The sequence below is a fragment of the Xiphophorus maculatus genome, chromosome 21, assembly GCF_002775205.1.
Source record: "Xiphophorus maculatus strain JP 163 A chromosome 21, X_maculatus-5.0-male, whole genome shotgun sequence".
Lineage (NCBI taxonomy): Eukaryota > Metazoa > Chordata > Actinopteri > Cyprinodontiformes > Poeciliidae > Xiphophorus > Xiphophorus maculatus.
This window is the reverse complement of record NC_036463.1, coordinates 14,701,294-14,720,326: the sequence shown is the minus strand read 5'-3', so window position 1 is coordinate 14,720,326 and position 19,033 is coordinate 14,701,294. Positions and strand designations below refer to the sequence as shown.

Sequence of the window (19,033 nt, the reverse complement as noted above, 5' to 3'; positions counted from 1 at the left end):
AGACAGGGATGAAAAGAGTGTGGGGAAAGAGGAGGGAGAAGGATTTGGGGATGTTGTCAGAGAGCTGTGGAAAGGGGAACTGACCTGTCCTGCTGTCTATCCGCGTCTACCACAGGCTCTCCATCTTTGCAGCAGCACAATACCGCTGACCTCCTGTGAGTTCAAGCAGCTTAGTTTCTGCGAGGTAATCCCTAATGCTTTGAAATAGACCTGATAGAAAGCCCACTTACTTGTTCAGGATTAATGTGGTTTGTGTGGGGGTGAGTGGGTCCCGAGTTCTCCACACATTCTGTTAAATTAACCCATTGGAATTATTATAGTCCACTCTAATTGTGGATGATAGTAAGTACTATAAACTTTCCCTACCCTAAGAAGTCGACTGGTAAATAAGGATCAGCAAACTTATGTGACACTTGGTCTATCATGTCTAACTGTTACTGCTGCGATTTACCTGCAAGTGATCAGTCTGCAACAAAATCTCTGTTGCCCATCGCTTACAGGAGAACGTTTTGAATCAGAGTGCTTATGATTCACCACTCTTTCCTTTCTCATCTTTTCCTCATTTTGTAAGCGCTCTAGGTTAAGACTAGGAATAAGAGCGGAGGGGGTGGCGGGCAAAGGCAAACATTTGAGTAATCTTCAAAGGCCCCATTGGTATGTTGAGTGGACGCTGGTATGCGGACTGTGGCTGAGGCTTTTTCAGGGCAAAACAATATCTTTCTTTTCGACGGCTAGGGCCTGGGCAAACACCACCAGCCAGGCCATTCTGCCCAGTGTTGCCAGTGCTATTGGCTTAACCTCTCCAGTGACTCCTGCAGAAAACATAGAGGTCCCCGTGTTCCTAGCACAGCTCATCATTATGGGTTTATAGGACTGATCGGAACATCCGAAGCCTGTTTCGACTGTATGTTTCCGAGGGTTTATGTAAGGAGTCAGTAAATGTTCTCTCTGTGCTCGGTAATATGCAGTTGCTTGAGTTTTGAAAGAGGTGGGCAAAATAGACAGAGATGGCTGCCTTTTGTAAAGAGAGAGATCAAGTGTGCCATCTTGTAGGTCAACTGCAAGGTATTTGATTTCCTGTGGAAATATGCAAAATAGCTCCACTGAAGAGGTGCTTTCATTGTGCTTTTCCTACAGAGCGCCACTCTAGCATAGGCTTACATTTTTGCTTATTTAAATGCCGTATGCCCAATAAGTGACACAGAAAAAGCATCGACCATCTAACTTTACTTGAATGTGCTGAAGTGTAATAATCACGGATGTTGAAACTTCATTATGTGTAGATTCCAAAGAGGAATCTATTGAAAGCTATTTGTAGAGTCGTTCTGTGTAAACATATGGAGTGAAAAGTCTGTAAAGTGTTAGACAGAGTGGTTGTTTATTCGAAAATCTTATGAAAAGCAGTCTGCCATTTTCTGACAATTTCAAAATGAATTCCCTTTGTCCAGTCATCACCAGCCATTTTCTCACGAGGATCCACCACAGGGATAATTTCCCCCATTTCTCTGTCATTAGCAGGCCCTGGTATTAGGCTTGTGTTTTGTTCCCTGTACCTTTTGTTTTGTGCTAAGTAAAACCATGCGACAGGGTAGGGGCTAAATGGAAAACAATACTCCCCTTCACTAGCCCAGGAATGTGTAATTAGTGATTTGAACCCAACTATGCTCGTCTAGATTCTCCCCTATCTTTCCCTCTCTCTATATTTCCATGTTTTGTTCTTTTGTTCTTTCCGTCACAGATTTCCCTATTTTGCTTCACGTCTGTCGATGTGTACTTTTATCATTTTTTATTCTCCTTTGGATACTATACAGCAGCAGAGCTTCATAATGTACAGTGTGAACAACAGGCTTTGCAAAAAAGCAGTGTTTCTTCTTTTTCTTAAGTGTTAATTAAAATTGGACTGTGTTAATTAAGTGTTAAATTGAACAAAAATACCAAATTTGAAGCAAATTCGAAGCAGTGTAAACAATGTCTCTAATATTGTTGCCTGAAAAGGTAATCCTCTTTTTTTTTCTTCCATCTTTGACCTCTCCTTGGTTCTTTTCATGATTTGAAAATAGTTAGGCTTGTATGAAACTATACAAGTCCGTGTGCTTGGAAAGTGTTGAGGAAAGAAATACACCCCAACTAGCAATTCATTAATGAAGGATTTTGTGATCTCTGTCCCAATGTGAGTCAAAGGAGAAGATAATTGCAGCCGTTGATAGTGTAGGAAAATGGTGAAGTCTGGTCAGTCTCACCTGCCAGCGATGGAGACAAGCAGCAGCTTTTAGACCCTAATGGGCTAAGGTCAGGATGGTTAATAAGGACTAAGTGGCTGAGCCACGCTGTCTAAATCTAATGCTAATGTAAATACTGATCCATTTTCAAGGGGTGATGGAGGTGAGTTGACTTTCAAGACTCCATACACACATGAGCCAATGAGGAAGAATGCAGGTGTGTCTGTTTTCAAAGATGGATTATTTACATTTGCATGGCATATAATTGGTGTGATACATGGAGAATACAGTTCCCTATATTCATGCCCGCAAAACTGCTTTACCTTTCCATAATTGGTCGAACTCCAACCAATAACCTTAGTATTTTTACAGCATTATTTTTGGTTTGCTTATTTTTGAGAAAGATCAGAAAAAACTAACACCTCATTATGAAGTAGAATAAACAGAACAAATGGTTTTGTTTTTGTTTTTACAAATAAAAATCTGATGTGAAGCATGATTTGCATTTGTGCAAAGCCCTAAATACATTCCAGTGAAACCAGTCGTCATTAGAAGTCAACTACTGAGGAAATAGGGTCCACATGTTTCATTTTAGTGCTTTATAAATATGGCTGTTATGTGAAGGGCACAGAGGTCACAAATCTGGCCTTTATGTAAAAGTACCAATAAGAAAGCAATAAGCCACAAAGGAGACACCACAAGGAGGTGCTCTTTATAGATGAGACCAAGCATTATTTTTGGCTTGAATGCAAAACACTATGTGGAGGAACATTAACACTCCTCACCACATATAACATATTAACCCCATTGGTAGCTGCATCATGCTGGAGGGATTCTTTTTTTTTGTCAGTGGTTACAGCAAAATTGGACTGAGTTGATGAGAAGATGTATGAAGATAAGTCCTAGAAGTATTTTTTTTTCAAAGATGGGCAAAAATAAAAATGTGCCTCAAATATTTCAGCTTTTATTTTTTTTATTTGAAAATCTTTAAAATATTTACAAATATTCAGTACCATATATTGGTCAAAAAATTCTGGTAAACTTAAAAACTGAGACAAAATGTGCAAAGGTTTATGGGGAATAAATCTTTGTGGAAATACTAGGTTTAGATCTGAATACCATAAGCAAAGAAGACACATTATACGGTAAATTTACTGTTATTAATATGTTGTTACATTTTCTATGCTCTGGTATGGGTTGGCTTTATGGGATATCGTGTTTGCCTTGTCTAAAGACATTGTAAGAAGACAAAGACATAGTAATTCAACCAGAAGAGAGGTTAGAGGCCAGAGAACTATGGCCTTTACCCTGGATGTCTAGGTAGAGATACTGTACATTAGGGCTACAAGTGTGTGTGAATGACGGGGTGTGCGTGCATGTGTAAGAGTCAATGAAATGGAAGTGGCCTGTGTGTTTGTATAATTTTCAACAAAAGTTCCAATAACTGTTACCGTTCTTTGCTGACAAGTAGCAAAGTAAAATTTAGAAAGTGAAATTAGATGACATTTAGAAGAAATTTTCAGTAAAACCTATTAGAAATTATGTTGTGATAAGTCATTAATTTCTTTGCCCAAAATAAACCAACTACTTTGCTTTGGGTGACCGAAGCCACATTCACCATCACGCCAATGTCTCTCAGACAAGCTTCAAAACCGAAATCACATGGTGGTTGCTCGCAGGCAGAGCTGACAAAAACAATTTAGCAGTACAAAATATTATTCTCTGAATTTCTGAAAACGCCAGATAGTGAAAAATTCAACAAAAAGCTAAAGGTTGGGATTTTTAAACAGTTTTGTGTCACATCAATGTTTAGAACACACATTACAGCTTTTAAAAGCAAAGAGAGAGAGAGATGTCAACTTTGAAAAAGTGTATACAAATTCAGCAGTTTATGTGCCTTGTTGTTTTTGTGCCTGTGCAGTGCCAAAACAATGTCAACATACTTCTGTTACCAGAGTAAAGCAAGGTGGCACATACCTGGGCCTTCAGTGTATCCTTTCAGCGGTGAAGTCTGCCAGCGGTTCCATTGGCAATGATCTTGTGTTACATCTATGTCTTGGGGGCTGAGTGGCGGTTAGCAGTAACATGTGTTAGAGAGGTGGTAGCACTGATGGAATTCTACTCTTGGCAGTCTTCCAGGCAGTGCTGGTATGTGTTTAAAATACTTTCAAGGAACAATGCATGCTTTTGTAGTTTACTGGTCCAAGTGGGGCTGTTTTTGTCTCTGATGGCCCCCGGGGGCCCAAGGGGGTAGCACCGGAAGCTGGTAGCGTTTCTAAAAGAAGGTATACTCAACAACAAGCTCCAGGGTTCTGCTAAAAAACACTGATAAAAGTCTGTAAAGGGTTTTTTTTTTATTTCCGCAGTGTTCATGTGTACGCTTTCAGCAAACTCGAGACGACGGCAAGATCACTGATTCTTTACGTATAAAACGTGTATGCACATGCTACGACACTCACACTGGTTATTAAGACACAGCTGCTGTTGAAGAGCATTCTTACTTTCAGTATGTATTCATTAGCTGCCTGGTTCTACACTTAATGACAGGAGAGACTCATGTTTGTACTGAATGCGCTAATTTGTCATTTGGTTTATGGAGGAAAATGCAACCCCAGTGCTCTGCGCTGCTTTCAAAATATTTTTATGATGGCGGCGAACAAATCACAAGCACACAAAAAGACAAAAAAAAAAAAGTGTATTGAAATTATAGACCAGCGCCGAAATACACTTATGAGGTAAAATGAAGAGTGGAAATTACCCATGCATAAAAACCAAACACACAGAGCCAGAAGAATGGATGGATTGAAACCTTATCCACACACACAAACTCGCGTTTTTGTGTGCACGGAGAGATAAAAGAAGTTGTGAAAAGATGTCTTTTGGCTTGGCTTATTAAGAATTCAGTTAATGAGGCAGCTTTGTCACCCCAGATAGAACAAATGGATATCAGACAGCGGCGCAGAGACTCTCCCCACAAATCCTTGTGAGTGAGTGAGTGAGCGAGTGGATGGGAGGTGCGTGCACGCATTTTGTATATATGTGTGTGTGAGGAAAGGTGTTTTGTAAACATTTCATTCTGCATAATGAATGCGGTCCTCTGTCATCCACACATAAACAGACACACAGCAGCAGCCGAGGTAAAAAAGGAAAAAAAAAAAAAAAAACTACACAGGGGAGCCTCCTTTACCTGTCATATTGGTTCCCCTCCCCTCGCCTAACATACGCTGCAGTGAGTGAAGGCGTGTGTTTTTGTGTGTGGGGGGGGTGTGTGTGAGTGTGTATGATTGAGTGTTGACAATATTGTGCTTCTGACAGGCGAACAGGAACTCATGAGAGTTGTAATTTGTATTTCATTTATACGATGGGTGTGCATCCTCCTCCTTTGTCATCTGTAGCCATCTGTGCCATGTGTAGGTCCACCCGGGGAATGCTGTGTAGCTGATCTTCATTGGCCCACAGGGAGTGTTAGCTTATTTGGTTGTTTGCCAAACACTAATCCACAACAATTAACCACCAGCCACTTTGGAAAGGTGCCATATTGACATCGATGGCCCTTTTTTCTTTTTTTTTTTTTAGAGCCATTCTACCACATGACACACAAAGACACTCAATACAAATGTTCATGCAGCGCATTTCCAGACAGACAATCCTTCCACGGCATAAATTACATACACATTGCAAGCAGATGCATGAAGACGCAAATCCAGGAGCAGGAACAGTGTGTTTGTGTGTTTGAATATGCATTACACAGCCCACGCCTGGCAGGAGTCAAAGTGCTCCTTTAAAAGTTCATAAATCATGGATGGTTCTGGCCTGTGATCACCAGGCCGCCTGCGTTTCTGGCCCACAGAGTTCCACAGAGCGACAGACAGCCTCTAGTTTTGGTCTTAGACAAACCCTCTGGAATGTGCTGATGGGGAGAGAATTAATATTTAGCCTAAACCTATCCGGCAGCCTGGTTCAACACCAAGTATATCATTCGGCTGCTCCCAGCTGACGCCTCACATCCTAAAAACCTTACAACATAAGTTGAGGGATGTGTGGTATTTTAGACCGCAACTGATGGATATGAAAATGTTAATTTTGACACTGTGAAAATTCTCTCTGTGGCCATGCCTAAGGGGTAACTGTAAATAATAAGTAAGACTTGCAATACAAATCTCGTTAGAGGCATCTTCATGGAACATGACTGCATTAAAAACAGTTTTACAGCACTAAGCCCGGTCTCTTGTCTCTATAGTAAAAATATGTATTGGTTTTAATTTTTTATCCACCAGTGTTTTAAATATAAGGTGTACAAATGTACGTTCTTAAATGAAAGTATGACTAAGTGGTGAGACAATTAAAAAAATGCAAGGTTACTTAAGATAAGTATTGTAGTTTCCCAGTTTTATTTTATTAGTATTTTATTTTGCTCTGCCAATTCAGATTTGTGAAGAAATGCCACTCATACCATTTTATTGATATTTTTAAACAAAGAGAAAATGACTTGTGGAATGGACATTGCACAGTATTCAGCATCTTTATCAAATAGTCAACTTAATGCAGCTAGCGATACTAAAACATCAGTTAGAGATCATTACTCTAAAATTTTCAAAGACTTTCCTAATCTTACATGATGGACGCAATTTACATTTTGCTGAACTCCATTTACCCTTTGTGTTATCTGCTGAAAATCGTGCTCTCGCATAGTCGGAGTGAAAGAAAATACAGTTTCCTTTTAGATAGCTTCTGAAACCTTATTCTGCTTCCTCTGACCTGGTAGCTTATACATGCAGTGTCAGCAATGAGAAAATGTTGAGTTTTTATTGTGTCACATTTCTTGTGACATAATAAAAAGATTAAAGGTGAAGATATTACTGGTTCACTTTTTATGAAACACATCGAGAAAACAGTAGTGGCATTTTTATGCATTGTGTTGCGGAAAGTATTACTTTTAAGAGTCTAGATTCTTGTTAGAATCCATTGCCGTGCTATTTGGAATAATAGATAAAATTTTGATTTCAACAAAATGACAAAAAATATATATAACATTCTTGCCTTTGCCAGTGATAAATGCTTGTTTGCTAACGTAGCACACGTGTGTGGTTTCTATAGAAAGGCTCAGCAGTTCGGTTCTCCTGTAAAAGAGGGAGGGGATGAAAGAAAAGAAGCAAAGAAAGAGAGGAAAAGCAAAGGAGGACTCCTTTCACAGAGAAACAAAGATAGCTGTAATTAATGGCCCTGAGCTCTGGACTAGGGGAGCTTTTTCTGACAACTCCGACTTAATTAAAACTTAAGACTTCTGAAAGGGCCCTCTGACTGCGAGGGGACGTCCCACCGTCTCGTGAGAAAAAAACCTCGCTAGATTCCCTACAAAAGGAAAGAAAGAGGGAGAGACAGAGAGAAAAGATGTGTTAGCGGCTGTAGCTATGTTGCTAATCCCTGTTTGTCAAAGGGAAAAATGGGAAGAGGGGGGTGTTGAACTCACACACCTGCGCCTCACTCCTCCCTCCACACACATGAACATCCAAAAACACACACGCATACGCGCACACCCTCCTCCTTCACGTGCATCTTTTTAGAGTCTCTCCTTGCTCTAAATGAAATGATGCAAGGATATGAAAATATTACCTGTCTAAGTTTTAATTGCACCATGAAAGAAACATCTTCCTATAGAAGGATATGAGAGCCGGTTAGCACACATTCACAGACTTATGCACACACACACACACCCACCCCCACGCATACCCCTGTACGTATTAATTAATGTATGAAGCTCTGCACCTGTTTCTCACAAAGCAGTGTGAATAAATCTTAACAAAGTAGAACCAACCTTCATGAGCCACCTCTGTGTATCTGTCTCCATGCTTTGCTCTCTTCTGCTCCCTGCGTCCCCGCTCTCCGTCACCCCAGTCCCCTCCCTCAGCAGAGGATCAGATAATAAAAGCTTGGCCTGCTCTTTTGTTTTTGTGCATTGTTCATTAGCCCGGCAGCAACAACAGAAGCACACTTGATATGCTTGGCTTGACTGGGTGTATGGGAGCAGGGCAAGGTGGGATGGGTGGTGGGGGGTGAGGTGGAGGGGGATGGCGTGCATGTGGGTTCATGCACCTACACAACACAGAGGGCGGGACAAGAGGTAGGGGGTAGCTTTGCATGGCTGCAATGCCATTAAAGAGGCAACTGGAAAATTAAGGGCTTGCAACTGACAGCACACGTTGAATGAGAAACCCCCACAGCTGCCGACAATGAGGAGAGCTGGACAAAGTGCATGTGGCAAAGACAAAACAGAAACCTGGACTTTGAAAAAAAAAAAAAAAATCTTTAAACTCTTTCAATCACAGGAAATGTGTGCGGTTCATTTTAAACGTCTGTGCAAGGGGTCGCTTTTGCAGGTTAAGCATATTAACCCGGTCTCTGTGTTTTTGTGCGACTTGCTAACACCCGTTCTTCTCTGTTCCGCAGCACTTGCAGAAGCAGGACAGCGCCTACAGTCAAGAGTCATGTGTCTACCTCTGCACTCTGTGTGACTACTCCACCAAGGCCCGCCTCAACCTGGTGCAGCACGCCCGCTCTGCTCGCCACCAGCAGAACGAAGGCCTGAGGAAACTCCAGCTGCACCAGCAAGGCCTGGGAGGGGATGATGATGGACTGAGCCTGCATGAAATGTTTCAAGTCAAGGAATGCCTTGCCAGCCCAGGTCTGTTCTTCAAGCAGTAAACCTGCTTTCTTACGTTTATTCGTTCCAACTTGAATTTATTAGGTTGTCTCAATGGTAGCTCCTCTTTTACTTACCTTCTTTTTTTTTTTACGTGCCATTTCTTTTGGTTCCATACACAGTTTTTTACAGGAATTTGTTTCTTTATTTGCTCATATCGCCCATCTTTTCTTCTAAAGATGCACTAATCAGAGTTTTGTGGCCAGTTTCCAATCTGTGGTCTCTGTAAAAGTTTTATCTGCCAATACAGATTTTGGCTGGTTCCTATTTTTGTTTGAGAAGAATAATGTAATACAAGACGCATTCACTGTGTTTTTTCTACCATTTATGCCTAAGTGATCATTGACATCACAGTTTTTCTGAGAGACAGTCGCTGTAACTTATTGTTTTACTCTTATATCTCTTTATTATATTTAAAGACAAACACACTATGAATTTATATTTCAAACTGGGAAACTTTGGGATTTTTGAAAGCCTGCCAATGTTCCAATTTCAGCATGGTCAGTGACAGATAGTGGTCGGAAATCCAAAAGGATAAAACAGAGGAAATGAGCTCTTCTACCTTCAGCTTTCCTCTTACCTGCTTTAAATTTATCCATCTTTCTATCTCTGTCTCTCTCTTTCTGTACAAACATAATTGCTTTATATATTAATATTTTTTAACTAGATTACCATCCTTTGGCTTCCCTTGCCTTAGTTAAAAAGAAGTCACTGAAACAGAAAATTGACAAATTCAACCCTGCTTCTTTCAGTCACAACTTCAACACTCTAGAGTTGTCAGCGAGACCTGGCTGTGATTTTGTTGACTGATTAGGTAAAGATTCCATCATCCACCCCTCAGTCAGGGACGGTGAAGATTGAAATCAGCTGATTCTGATCAGATGTCAATTTCTCAGTACACCTTTGTTTTTCTTTATTAATTGTTACATGCTCCTGCCTTTATTCCCTCTTTTCTTGGGCCTTCGCATCCAGATCACGTCTCTCAGTGCAGACCCGTCCGTTTCTCCCTAATCTCCCCAAAATGAGCATGCTGTTCCCATTAGGCTGCCGCACTTATATTTGAAACACACAAGCACGCACCGTCCCATGCGTAGGGACATCCCAGGCCGGCAAGCAGTCAGCTTATGAAATTTCACCTTGGGAGGATCTCACAGTGGAAGGCCCGTACACACACATACGCATACACACGCATGCATTGCTGACACACACTCTCATGTATGCTATGGCTACACAGTCTCTCCCTGGAGTGAGCTTTCATTTCCTTTCTCATGACCAAAGCAATTTGGCTTTCATTTAAGAGTCTCCGTCCTGCCAGCAGCTAATAAGTGTAACAGAACTGTAAAACATTCAGAGAGACAAAAAAAAGGAAAAAAAAAAAAAGATTAATCGTTTTTTTTTTTTTTTTTTTTGGTTTTTTTTGAGTGGGGGTTGGATGGTTGGTGAGGGGTTGCAGGGTGTAAGAGGAGGGGGCTGTGCTTTAATTTAAACCAGAAGACTGAGAGTCAGGGTCCATTATTTAGTCATCCCTATGTTAATGCTGCTGGGAGAAAATGAGTGCTTAACTTGCTTTTGCTTTGCTTGACCTGAAGGAGTGGGTAGAGTGAGGCGGAGTGTTGGTGCAGGGAGCCGAGGGGGTCCCACGTTTTCAGAAGAACTTCTGCACACCATTATGCCATCCATCCATTTTGTGCGTGCGTGTGTGTGAGTGTGTGTCAGCCCATGTTCATATTTACGGCAATGCACCCCAAAGTATCCTGTTTAGACTGTGTCTTTACTCCCAAAAACAGATGGAGACTGAGACTCACTAATATGTATGAATCAGAACACACACTCACACGAACAGGAGAGGAGAGGAGATTTCAGTCCTGAAATAGGAATGATGCTGGAGGACGTTTGGTTTTAATTACACATGGATCAAAGCTTTGGTGAGAAACAGGGTGCAGCAGCAAAACATGCTTAGATAAATCATTACCTTACATTTTAACTTGGCCCCACCATCCCTCCCTCTTTCTCCCTCTCTCCTTTTTTGTCCTGCTTGTTGAGTCTCCCTCGGACTCCTGCTCATGTCCATTTTTTTCAGTCCAAACGGAAGCTTTAAGCCACTTTTAACATCACTGGTTAGGTAACACAAGCAGGCTTTGAGGCTGTCAAAAGCAATATTTGCCTTCTATACCTCTCTCTCTGATAAAATACGGCACATTTGTTGCTCGGACGTTTGCTTTTGCCACAGCTTTGAAGACAAACAGATCCAGATTGCAACACACAGGATGCTAAATCAGGGTTATTTAGATGCCCATTTTATTGTGTATTTTCACTGAACAGATTTTAACATGATTAATGTTTCAGTTGCATTATTATATTGGCATAAATACTCAGTTTTGGTTATTGATCAATTAATAACAAAAAAACAGGAAAAATCTAAAAGCAAAGTCTGACTTAAAAAAAAAACAAGATTAGATTTTTTGACAATTTTAGGCTAAAATTCAAAATCTCCTTTTTTGTTTATTTTGTAGAAAGACTAGTTCAGTTGAGTTTCGACTTGCCTATATATTTTTGTTTTATTGCTTGTGAAAATCTAAAATGGATTTACTGCAAAAAACTACTTTGGAACTATTACATGTTTCTCAAATTGTTCTTTACAAAAATCTCTCATTAATGTAGAATGATCTAGTTTAGTTCAGTCTCAGTGGCTCAAATTTTGACCAATTATCAAACCGTCAAGCTTTGAAGCAGATGCTAACTTTAGCATCAAAAGTCTTGCAATAACAATATCCAGATACTGTATTTTCACATTCCTCCTACAAAGTACTTCACTCATTTATCCTGTCAATGTTTCTTTTCTCCACGGTAAGCCAAAACGCTGCCACGTATGATTTAAAAGTGGTGAAGGCTCCTGGAGGGCTTTTGAAACGGTTTGTGGTCCAGTCAGACGATGTCTTTATTAGCCGACTCTGACTACAGAACAGTGCCACTCAAGAACTACAGTATTTCCTTTTTAGCATCAAAATATGAGTCGCAAACAAGGATACAACAGCATGTTGAGGTTAACTCTCTCACGCTTACACCCAGATCCCACACTAATTAGTTATTTCACCAGAGCAAGTTGCATGTGAAAAGCGTTTAACCAGACTGGACTTGATCAATATTGTTAGAACTAGCGGCATGAGGTCTCATTACTCTCAGACGGAGAGTTGATTGTAACATGTAAGGATCACCTTCTTGTCTTATAAATTTAGTCTAGTGGGTTTTTTTTTTCTACAAGAATGCACAAATTTTGCTGTGAGAAAATATATGTACAATTTACTGCTGTATGTAACCATAATGATAGATGATGTAACTGTTTTAAAGGTGGCAAAACTTTCTATAGTCTGCAACATTTTTAACCAGTCTTGGGTTTGAGGGTGATGCGTGTTTTTGTGCATGTGTGAATGTGGGCTGTTAGTTTTCTGGGGCTGCAACTCCTGACTCGAGCATTTTCTGTTCATTAGAGGCCGGTATGAAAAAGATTAATTTAAGTGCTGACCGGTATCTTTCTCTTAAAGCCTGGGACTTGGAACCCAGCCAGATAATTATAGGCTCATTTGGGAATAAGAGTTCTAATGCTCTGGACTTTATGTACATGTGAATGGCTTTCATTAAACAATTTGGATGCAGATTTTATGGCCCAATTAGGGATACGGCAATGCGGAGACACTGTAAGAGTAAAAAGTGTTTTCAACAAAGACAGGAGCAATACTAGTGGTGCATTGTTTGATTAAGTTTGTGAGTACTGTTTTATTTATTTTTGGGGAATTTCAGTATTATTTACCCATTTAAGTCTAATTTTTGGAAATGCATCTTAAGATAAACAGTTATGTGAATGAACAGTGCAGGGAGTGAACAGTCACTGTGCATACGCTAAAAAGTTTTCATGATGATCTTTCATCTCGGTCCCTTTCAGACAAAAAGCCTCACTGTGTGCACATTTCTGAGCTAAACTGTCTCTTTGTGTACAATTATAAGCGATGAAGTAAATTGAGTTTATAAAAAATGCCAGTTTGCATCAGAAGAGCAAGCATAAATGAATTCCCTCTCAACATGGAGGACGCGGATGCCATTTTTCTTTGAGGGTCGTCCAAAAGTGATTAGAAGAATTATATGTTTTTCTCTCTCTTTCTCTCTCTCTGTTCTGCGATGAACCCTGAGTGGAGCTGTGTAGTGTAATTCAAGCAACAAATTAAAAAAAAGAAAAACAGAAAAGAAAGGAAAGAAAACTATGATAAATGGCAAGTCAAGGGTATTCCATCATCAGTTTCATAATTTCAACAATTTGTTTAGGTGGATTTTTGGAGACATTAAGGCTCTCTGAAGTTCGGTTGTTACAGTGATTTTTCTGTTGTCGGCTCTGTTTCAACCATTTCACCATTTGTTTAGCCACAAAGCACATCGCTACGAGGTGCAGTTGGTGTGTGCATGTGTGAGTGTGTAACCTCGACCATTAGCCCTGCTCTCCATCATGTGTAAAGCTCCACATAAGTCAGACCGAGCAGAAACATGGGGCCTTTTCTGCATACTTTCTGTCATTTTCCCCCCTTCTGTGTTCCCTCTCTCCCTCTCACCAAAAAAAAAAACGAAAAGGAAAACGAGATGGGATCTTATGGAGGTAATTATTTCAGAGAGCCCAGCCTGTCATCCATACTCCACCAACCCACCATCCACACATCTCCATCCTGCTGTACCACCCCACCCACCCATCCACCCACCACCCGACATGCATTAAAGAGGGAGGGAGAGGACCCTCTTTGTCTGATTTCCCCCCTTTAAACAAAAGACCTCTTCTGACTTAGAGAGACCAACAACACTTTTATCATGTGCACGACCCTGTGCGTATGCGAGTGTGTGCATGTGTTACAGTGTTTCTGTGTTCCGGATCCCTTTGTTTTTCTCTGAGTGATAAGGCTCTGGGACATTTTTTTTGTTTTTTCTTTGGTCCTTGTCAAATTAGTGTAGCCGCGCCAACCATTTACATAGCAGCTGTAGGCTAAAAAACAGAGCCTAATGCACTCCTCTTATCCCTGCGCTTGTATGAGGATATAGGCGTGTTTGTGTTCATCCAGAAGGAAGTGATGGAACATGGGCACAGCAAAAGTGGGCTCCAACCCACTCCACCCAAGCTGTATTTCAAGCTGTGTCCAAATCGCTGCGAACACATAAAACGATCATCTGATTCTCGTTGTTGGAACAAGCTCTGCTGTTTCCACAAGGAGCATTTTAAGAGTCATGACTCCAAAAACCTTTGAGGTATTAGGTTTTCTCTCCCGCCTTACTTTCACTACTTAATTTCATCCTTTTTCTCCCTCTGGGTGGTGGAGGTGGTTTTTGTCATTCCAGTGGTTTTTGTCTTCTTTTTTTCTTTTTTTTTTCCATTTTGGGCAAGGTCTCTCCTCAGACAGAAGTCTATTTCCAGGGTTTGTCTCAGTAATTTGTGGCCATTACATAAACATTCACAAATGCCCACTAGAGTGACAGAAATCATAGGACATACTCCCAGAGCTAAATAATTACCAGCGTTAGTACAGGGGTGGCCATTTTGTCTTATAAGTTTACCAAGAGAGGACTAGACTATCTTCAAAATACCAACATTTTTACTTTGACAAGTATATTAAAAGGACAGTTCTGGAGTTTTAGCATTCTGTTAAAAGCTTTTAAGCAATAATAAGTCAAAATCCACCGACTTTCACTGTGGTGGAAGCAGTAGTAAAGATTACATAGCATTTCTGTTAGCAAAAGCTGTATGAAGTAATTAGTAGTATGTGGAACGCTGGATATACAGTATGTGTTTTGCACAAATAATGAAAATTGTTTTCATACTTTTTTGTGAATAGCAAGAGTGAAAAATTGCTGCACTCTGCTGCATTAGTTTGTTCTTCCAAAAAAAAAAAAAAAAATTAAAAAATAGCCAGTGACTGTTTCCAAAGTTTCCAAATGTATATCTAAATCCGCATTACATCTTGATCCGTATCTTATGTCCTGTAGCAGACAGCTGTCTTGGGATTTTGACTTGGTAGAAATCTGAAGGCTGAAATGAAAATAGACGCCAAGAATAAGGTCCACCTATTTCCGTGTAAATCCATTCTAATCTCAAAAACATCATGCTAATACAATTTCATGAAAATTTTAACGGTTCTCATGTTTCCATCGGAGAGTTTTTTGCATAGAGTGAAAATTGTTTGCACAAAGCATTGCAAACAATGCTATGTGAAAACAATTAAACCACTATATTATTAATGTCACATTTTTTGTGTGTGTGTGTGTGTTTTACTTTATATCTGACGGTTATTCTAACAAGAAGCGCTTTAAATGTCTTGTTTTTTGTAGCTTAAGTTTTCAGCAGGTATATTAGCGGTGGCACACCGCCCCCTACTTCCGTTTCCTGTTAAATAATCATTGACTTCTGTGTATTCGCATACAACAAAATTTCCATCAGCTAAAGAAATTTAAGGCCTAATTTATACTGGCTTGCAGTCTGTGAGTCTTCTGTGACATCAATGGGGGAAATCTGTTCTCCACTTGCAGGAGTTCTGTAGGAGCATCATGTTTGTGTACAGCGCAGGTATTTGAGACCAGGTTGCATGTGCACAGCAACAGGGACAATAATAATGGGTGGCTCCAAACATGCAGCAGATATGGAAAATTAACATCAGATCAAGAGCAGAAGAAGAAAAACACCAACAAAAATTGTTAAAGAAATACAATGAGAAGAGATCTGCTGTTTTCATAGTGTGAATGATTTATCTTTCAGGGACTGTGATGAATTACTTTATTTCTTCTTTCCAGATTTTTTAAAATTTCTTTTTATTTTATTTTTCTGAGCATGGGTTACATTAACTAGCACATTATTGGTCCCAGTTACTTTCCAGTAACAACTAATCTAGATTTATATTTGATATTCGCTGAAGATGAGTCATTCACTAAAGTTTTTGTGAAAAGTACGGCCTTTGTCCATTATTTTTTTATTACATTGTATGCTCATTGCTGTGTCCATTGTAATGACCTTTATAAAATTGATCAAAAATGTTGTTTTTTTCTGTATTTATATGGTTAAGAGGAGGAAATATCAGTAGAATATATATATTTTTTAGATCACTAAAAGGATTTCAGTTGTGAATAACAACCTTTTAACATATGGGCAGTCAAGCTTGCAGATACAACTTTTAACTTCTCTGTCCTTTTAAGGTACACAAATATTGTGCCTGTTTATCAGCTTTGATTCAAATGAATTAAATAAGCAAAGCCTTTCTGCCTCGTCTGGTGAGTTTATGGACTGTAAGTACACACATTTCTGTCAGATTCGTTCCTCTCATCATCAAAATCTTGGAATGTTATTTTTGCATGCCCAAAAGGAGCCTAAAGAAAAGTAGTCCCTGATGAGACTGAGGGATTTCACTCCAGAAGTTCCTTTTTTCAATCACTGTGCAATTAGCTGGAGACAATGTGCTGCATTTTAAATCATTTGTCAAATCAAAATGAGACACATTCATATATGTATATTATTATATTTTCGTCAAGTAGCAATTTAGCCCATATTTCCCAAAACCATATTCTCTTGCAGTGGGAGTAAAAGATGTGGTCACTTTTTGAATAATTCCATCCAAGCAAATTATAATTACTTTGTGGTCTGTGTGTGCACATAGAAGAAAAAGGGCAGAGGCCTGACTTGTGCTTCAGGGGGAAAAAAAAAAGAGCTTCATTCACCATAAACTATTTTTGAAATGGTGTGTCGGGGCGGTACGGGCTCAGGCCGATTGTTTTTCTTTTGGAGCTGAGCAGCTCTTTGGTGAAGGGGTATTACCCGAGCTAAATTGTTCCCTCATGTTTTCCGCCAAGGTTCTGTGCCCACCACACTGACAGTTATAATTTGCAGAAATTGCACTGATTATCTGAATTAGCATACCTGACCAATGCCACATTAGCCTTATTTACAATACAAAGCCATGGAACTCTGAGGACGCATACTAAATATGACTTAACCCTTTGAAGAGGGGACTGGCGTCACGGGGCCATGATGTCTTTTATATTGGCGATATCACAAAGAGCTCAAGGCCCCGCTCCATATGGAACTGAAAGCCACCGAAGGCTCCTGGAGCAGGAAGCGGTCTATGTAAAGAACCACATTAAAATCACAGGGTCATTGCACCTTTATCCTTATCCGCAGGTTCTTTTTGACCTTTCACTTTCCATATTTTTTTTTTTACCTTTTAGCTGTTGTTTCCATCCTTCTTTCCTTTTTTGACTGCACACCACCTCTTTGCCCCCTCTTTTTTTCTTCTCTCTCACCTCCATTCTCTTCCGTCCCTGATCCCCTCATGCACCCTCTGTCCATTGACTCTTAACCACAGATGGACAAAACAATGGGCCATGTCACACAGTATTAAGACAAACAATCCAGTGATGGGAGGAGGGTTGTGTGGAGCTGGAGTCACGGTAACCAGGCAATGCACTCGCAGGGTCCAAGCAGCCACTAATCTCTGACGGCAATGATACAATTCACAGATGAACATTGAAAGAAGTCTATATGCGGCAAAGAAAGAAAGAAAGAAAAAAAACAGCTAAAAAAAGCAGTTTCATCAGACCAGTCTGAAAAGGTAAAAATTGTCCCCTTTCACCGCTATTTTTCCTCACTCTTCTTTTTCAATCTTTTACCTCATCCATCAATAACAGTATGGAATTGATAGCAGCTATTGATTACCAGTAGGCTAGGGCTAATCGTCGCTAACCAAAGGAAGCTTTGCAGTAACGGCAGCTGTCAGAGGCTTGTTGTGTGTTCTTGTGTGTGCACGCGTGCGTGGTGTGTGTGTGTATGACCCTTCAGAGTTTCACTAGCAATAGCTGTGCCTCTCTATTGTTTGCTTACAGCAGGCTAATGGTCTAATAGCAAGGCATAGTATGGGGGAGGAAAAGGAAACATTCAGAATCCTGCTTCTCCTTCTAGAATAAGAAAAATGTATGTTTTGTCTGTCCAAAAAGGGGGAAAAAAGGAGAAAAAAAACAGAGGTATGTCAAGTTTCACCTCCCTACCTATCTGAGCAAGACCCATCTCCCTCTCACTTCTTTTCTTCATCTCCCTAATAGGAAATTTGAGCACACTGTGCGAGATTAAAGCAGAGAATCAATGCCTTGTGAGCAATCATTTCCAGACAAATCTCTTTCATCTTTTCTCTCCCCCCCTGAAGTTCTCTCGTTCGCTTTTTTTTTTCTCCCACCTCCTAATGCTAACAGGGGGTCCTGTGTCATGACATCCCTTTTGCTTTTATCATGTCCTAATAACGCTCTGAAAATAGAGAGGGAGAAAGAGGAACGTGACAGAGGGTTAAAAAAAGGATGCTGGGAAAAAAAAAGAACAAGAAATAGATAGACTGATAAAAATCTATTGAGTGAGCATGGAGCTTGATTTGTGCTTTGATGTGGATGTCTTTGTGCAAATTAGACAAATATGCCTGCTGCTTTAGTCATCTTGAAGCTCTTCCCAAGGCGCTGTCTCCCTTTGGTTTTCCTCAGGTTGGAAGGAATGAAGGAAAAATGAAGGACAAGTGCATTGTAGGTCATAAAAATATAGATTTTGCCAAATTTAGGTGACTGCACTGACAGAATGAGATATGCTAATGAGGAGTTGTTACATGAAAACACATCATGAAAGAAGTGCTGTCTGGCGAAAGTCGCCGCACACATTGGACATTTTAACGTGTTGCAGCCTTGCAAGGAAATCATATGGAAGGAGATGCTCTGGTCAGAAGACACCAAAAAATGTAAGTGTTTGGTTTCTTCTCCCTTTATGGGAGAAATATGTGGCCAAAAAGTAAATCTGCCCCATGTCTCCCTGAACACACCATCTCCAAAGAGGAACATGGTGATGGCAACGTCATGCTGCAGGGACTTTTCTGATTAGCAGAGACAAGGAAGTTGGTCAGATGGGTTCCTGGATGAAGCTACATAAAAGGATAAACAATGTGTATTAAAATTGTCCTGTCAAAGCTCACAACAAAATCCTACTGATAACATACAGCGAGGGTTTAGAGGGCCTCTTTACCTAGGGTGACCATATTTTGACTTTGGAATACCAGGACAATCTGCAGCG

The 19,033-nt window shown here is 40.2% G+C and overlaps 1 protein-coding gene across 8 annotated transcripts in view; it reads left to right on the top strand.

Moving 5' to 3' along the window:
* Positions 1-19,033, top strand: part of zfhx4 (zinc finger homeobox 4) — a 98,011-nt gene that overhangs the window by 46,398 nt on the left and 32,580 nt on the right. For all 8 annotated transcript variants that reach the window (XM_023326721.1, XM_023326716.1, XM_023326719.1 and 5 more), the window contains exon 6: positions 8,667-8,901. In XM_023326721.1, coding sequence (XP_023182489.1) covers positions 8,667-8,901 — 235 coding nt within the window. The remainder of the gene's footprint in view (positions 1-8,666; positions 8,902-19,033) is intronic.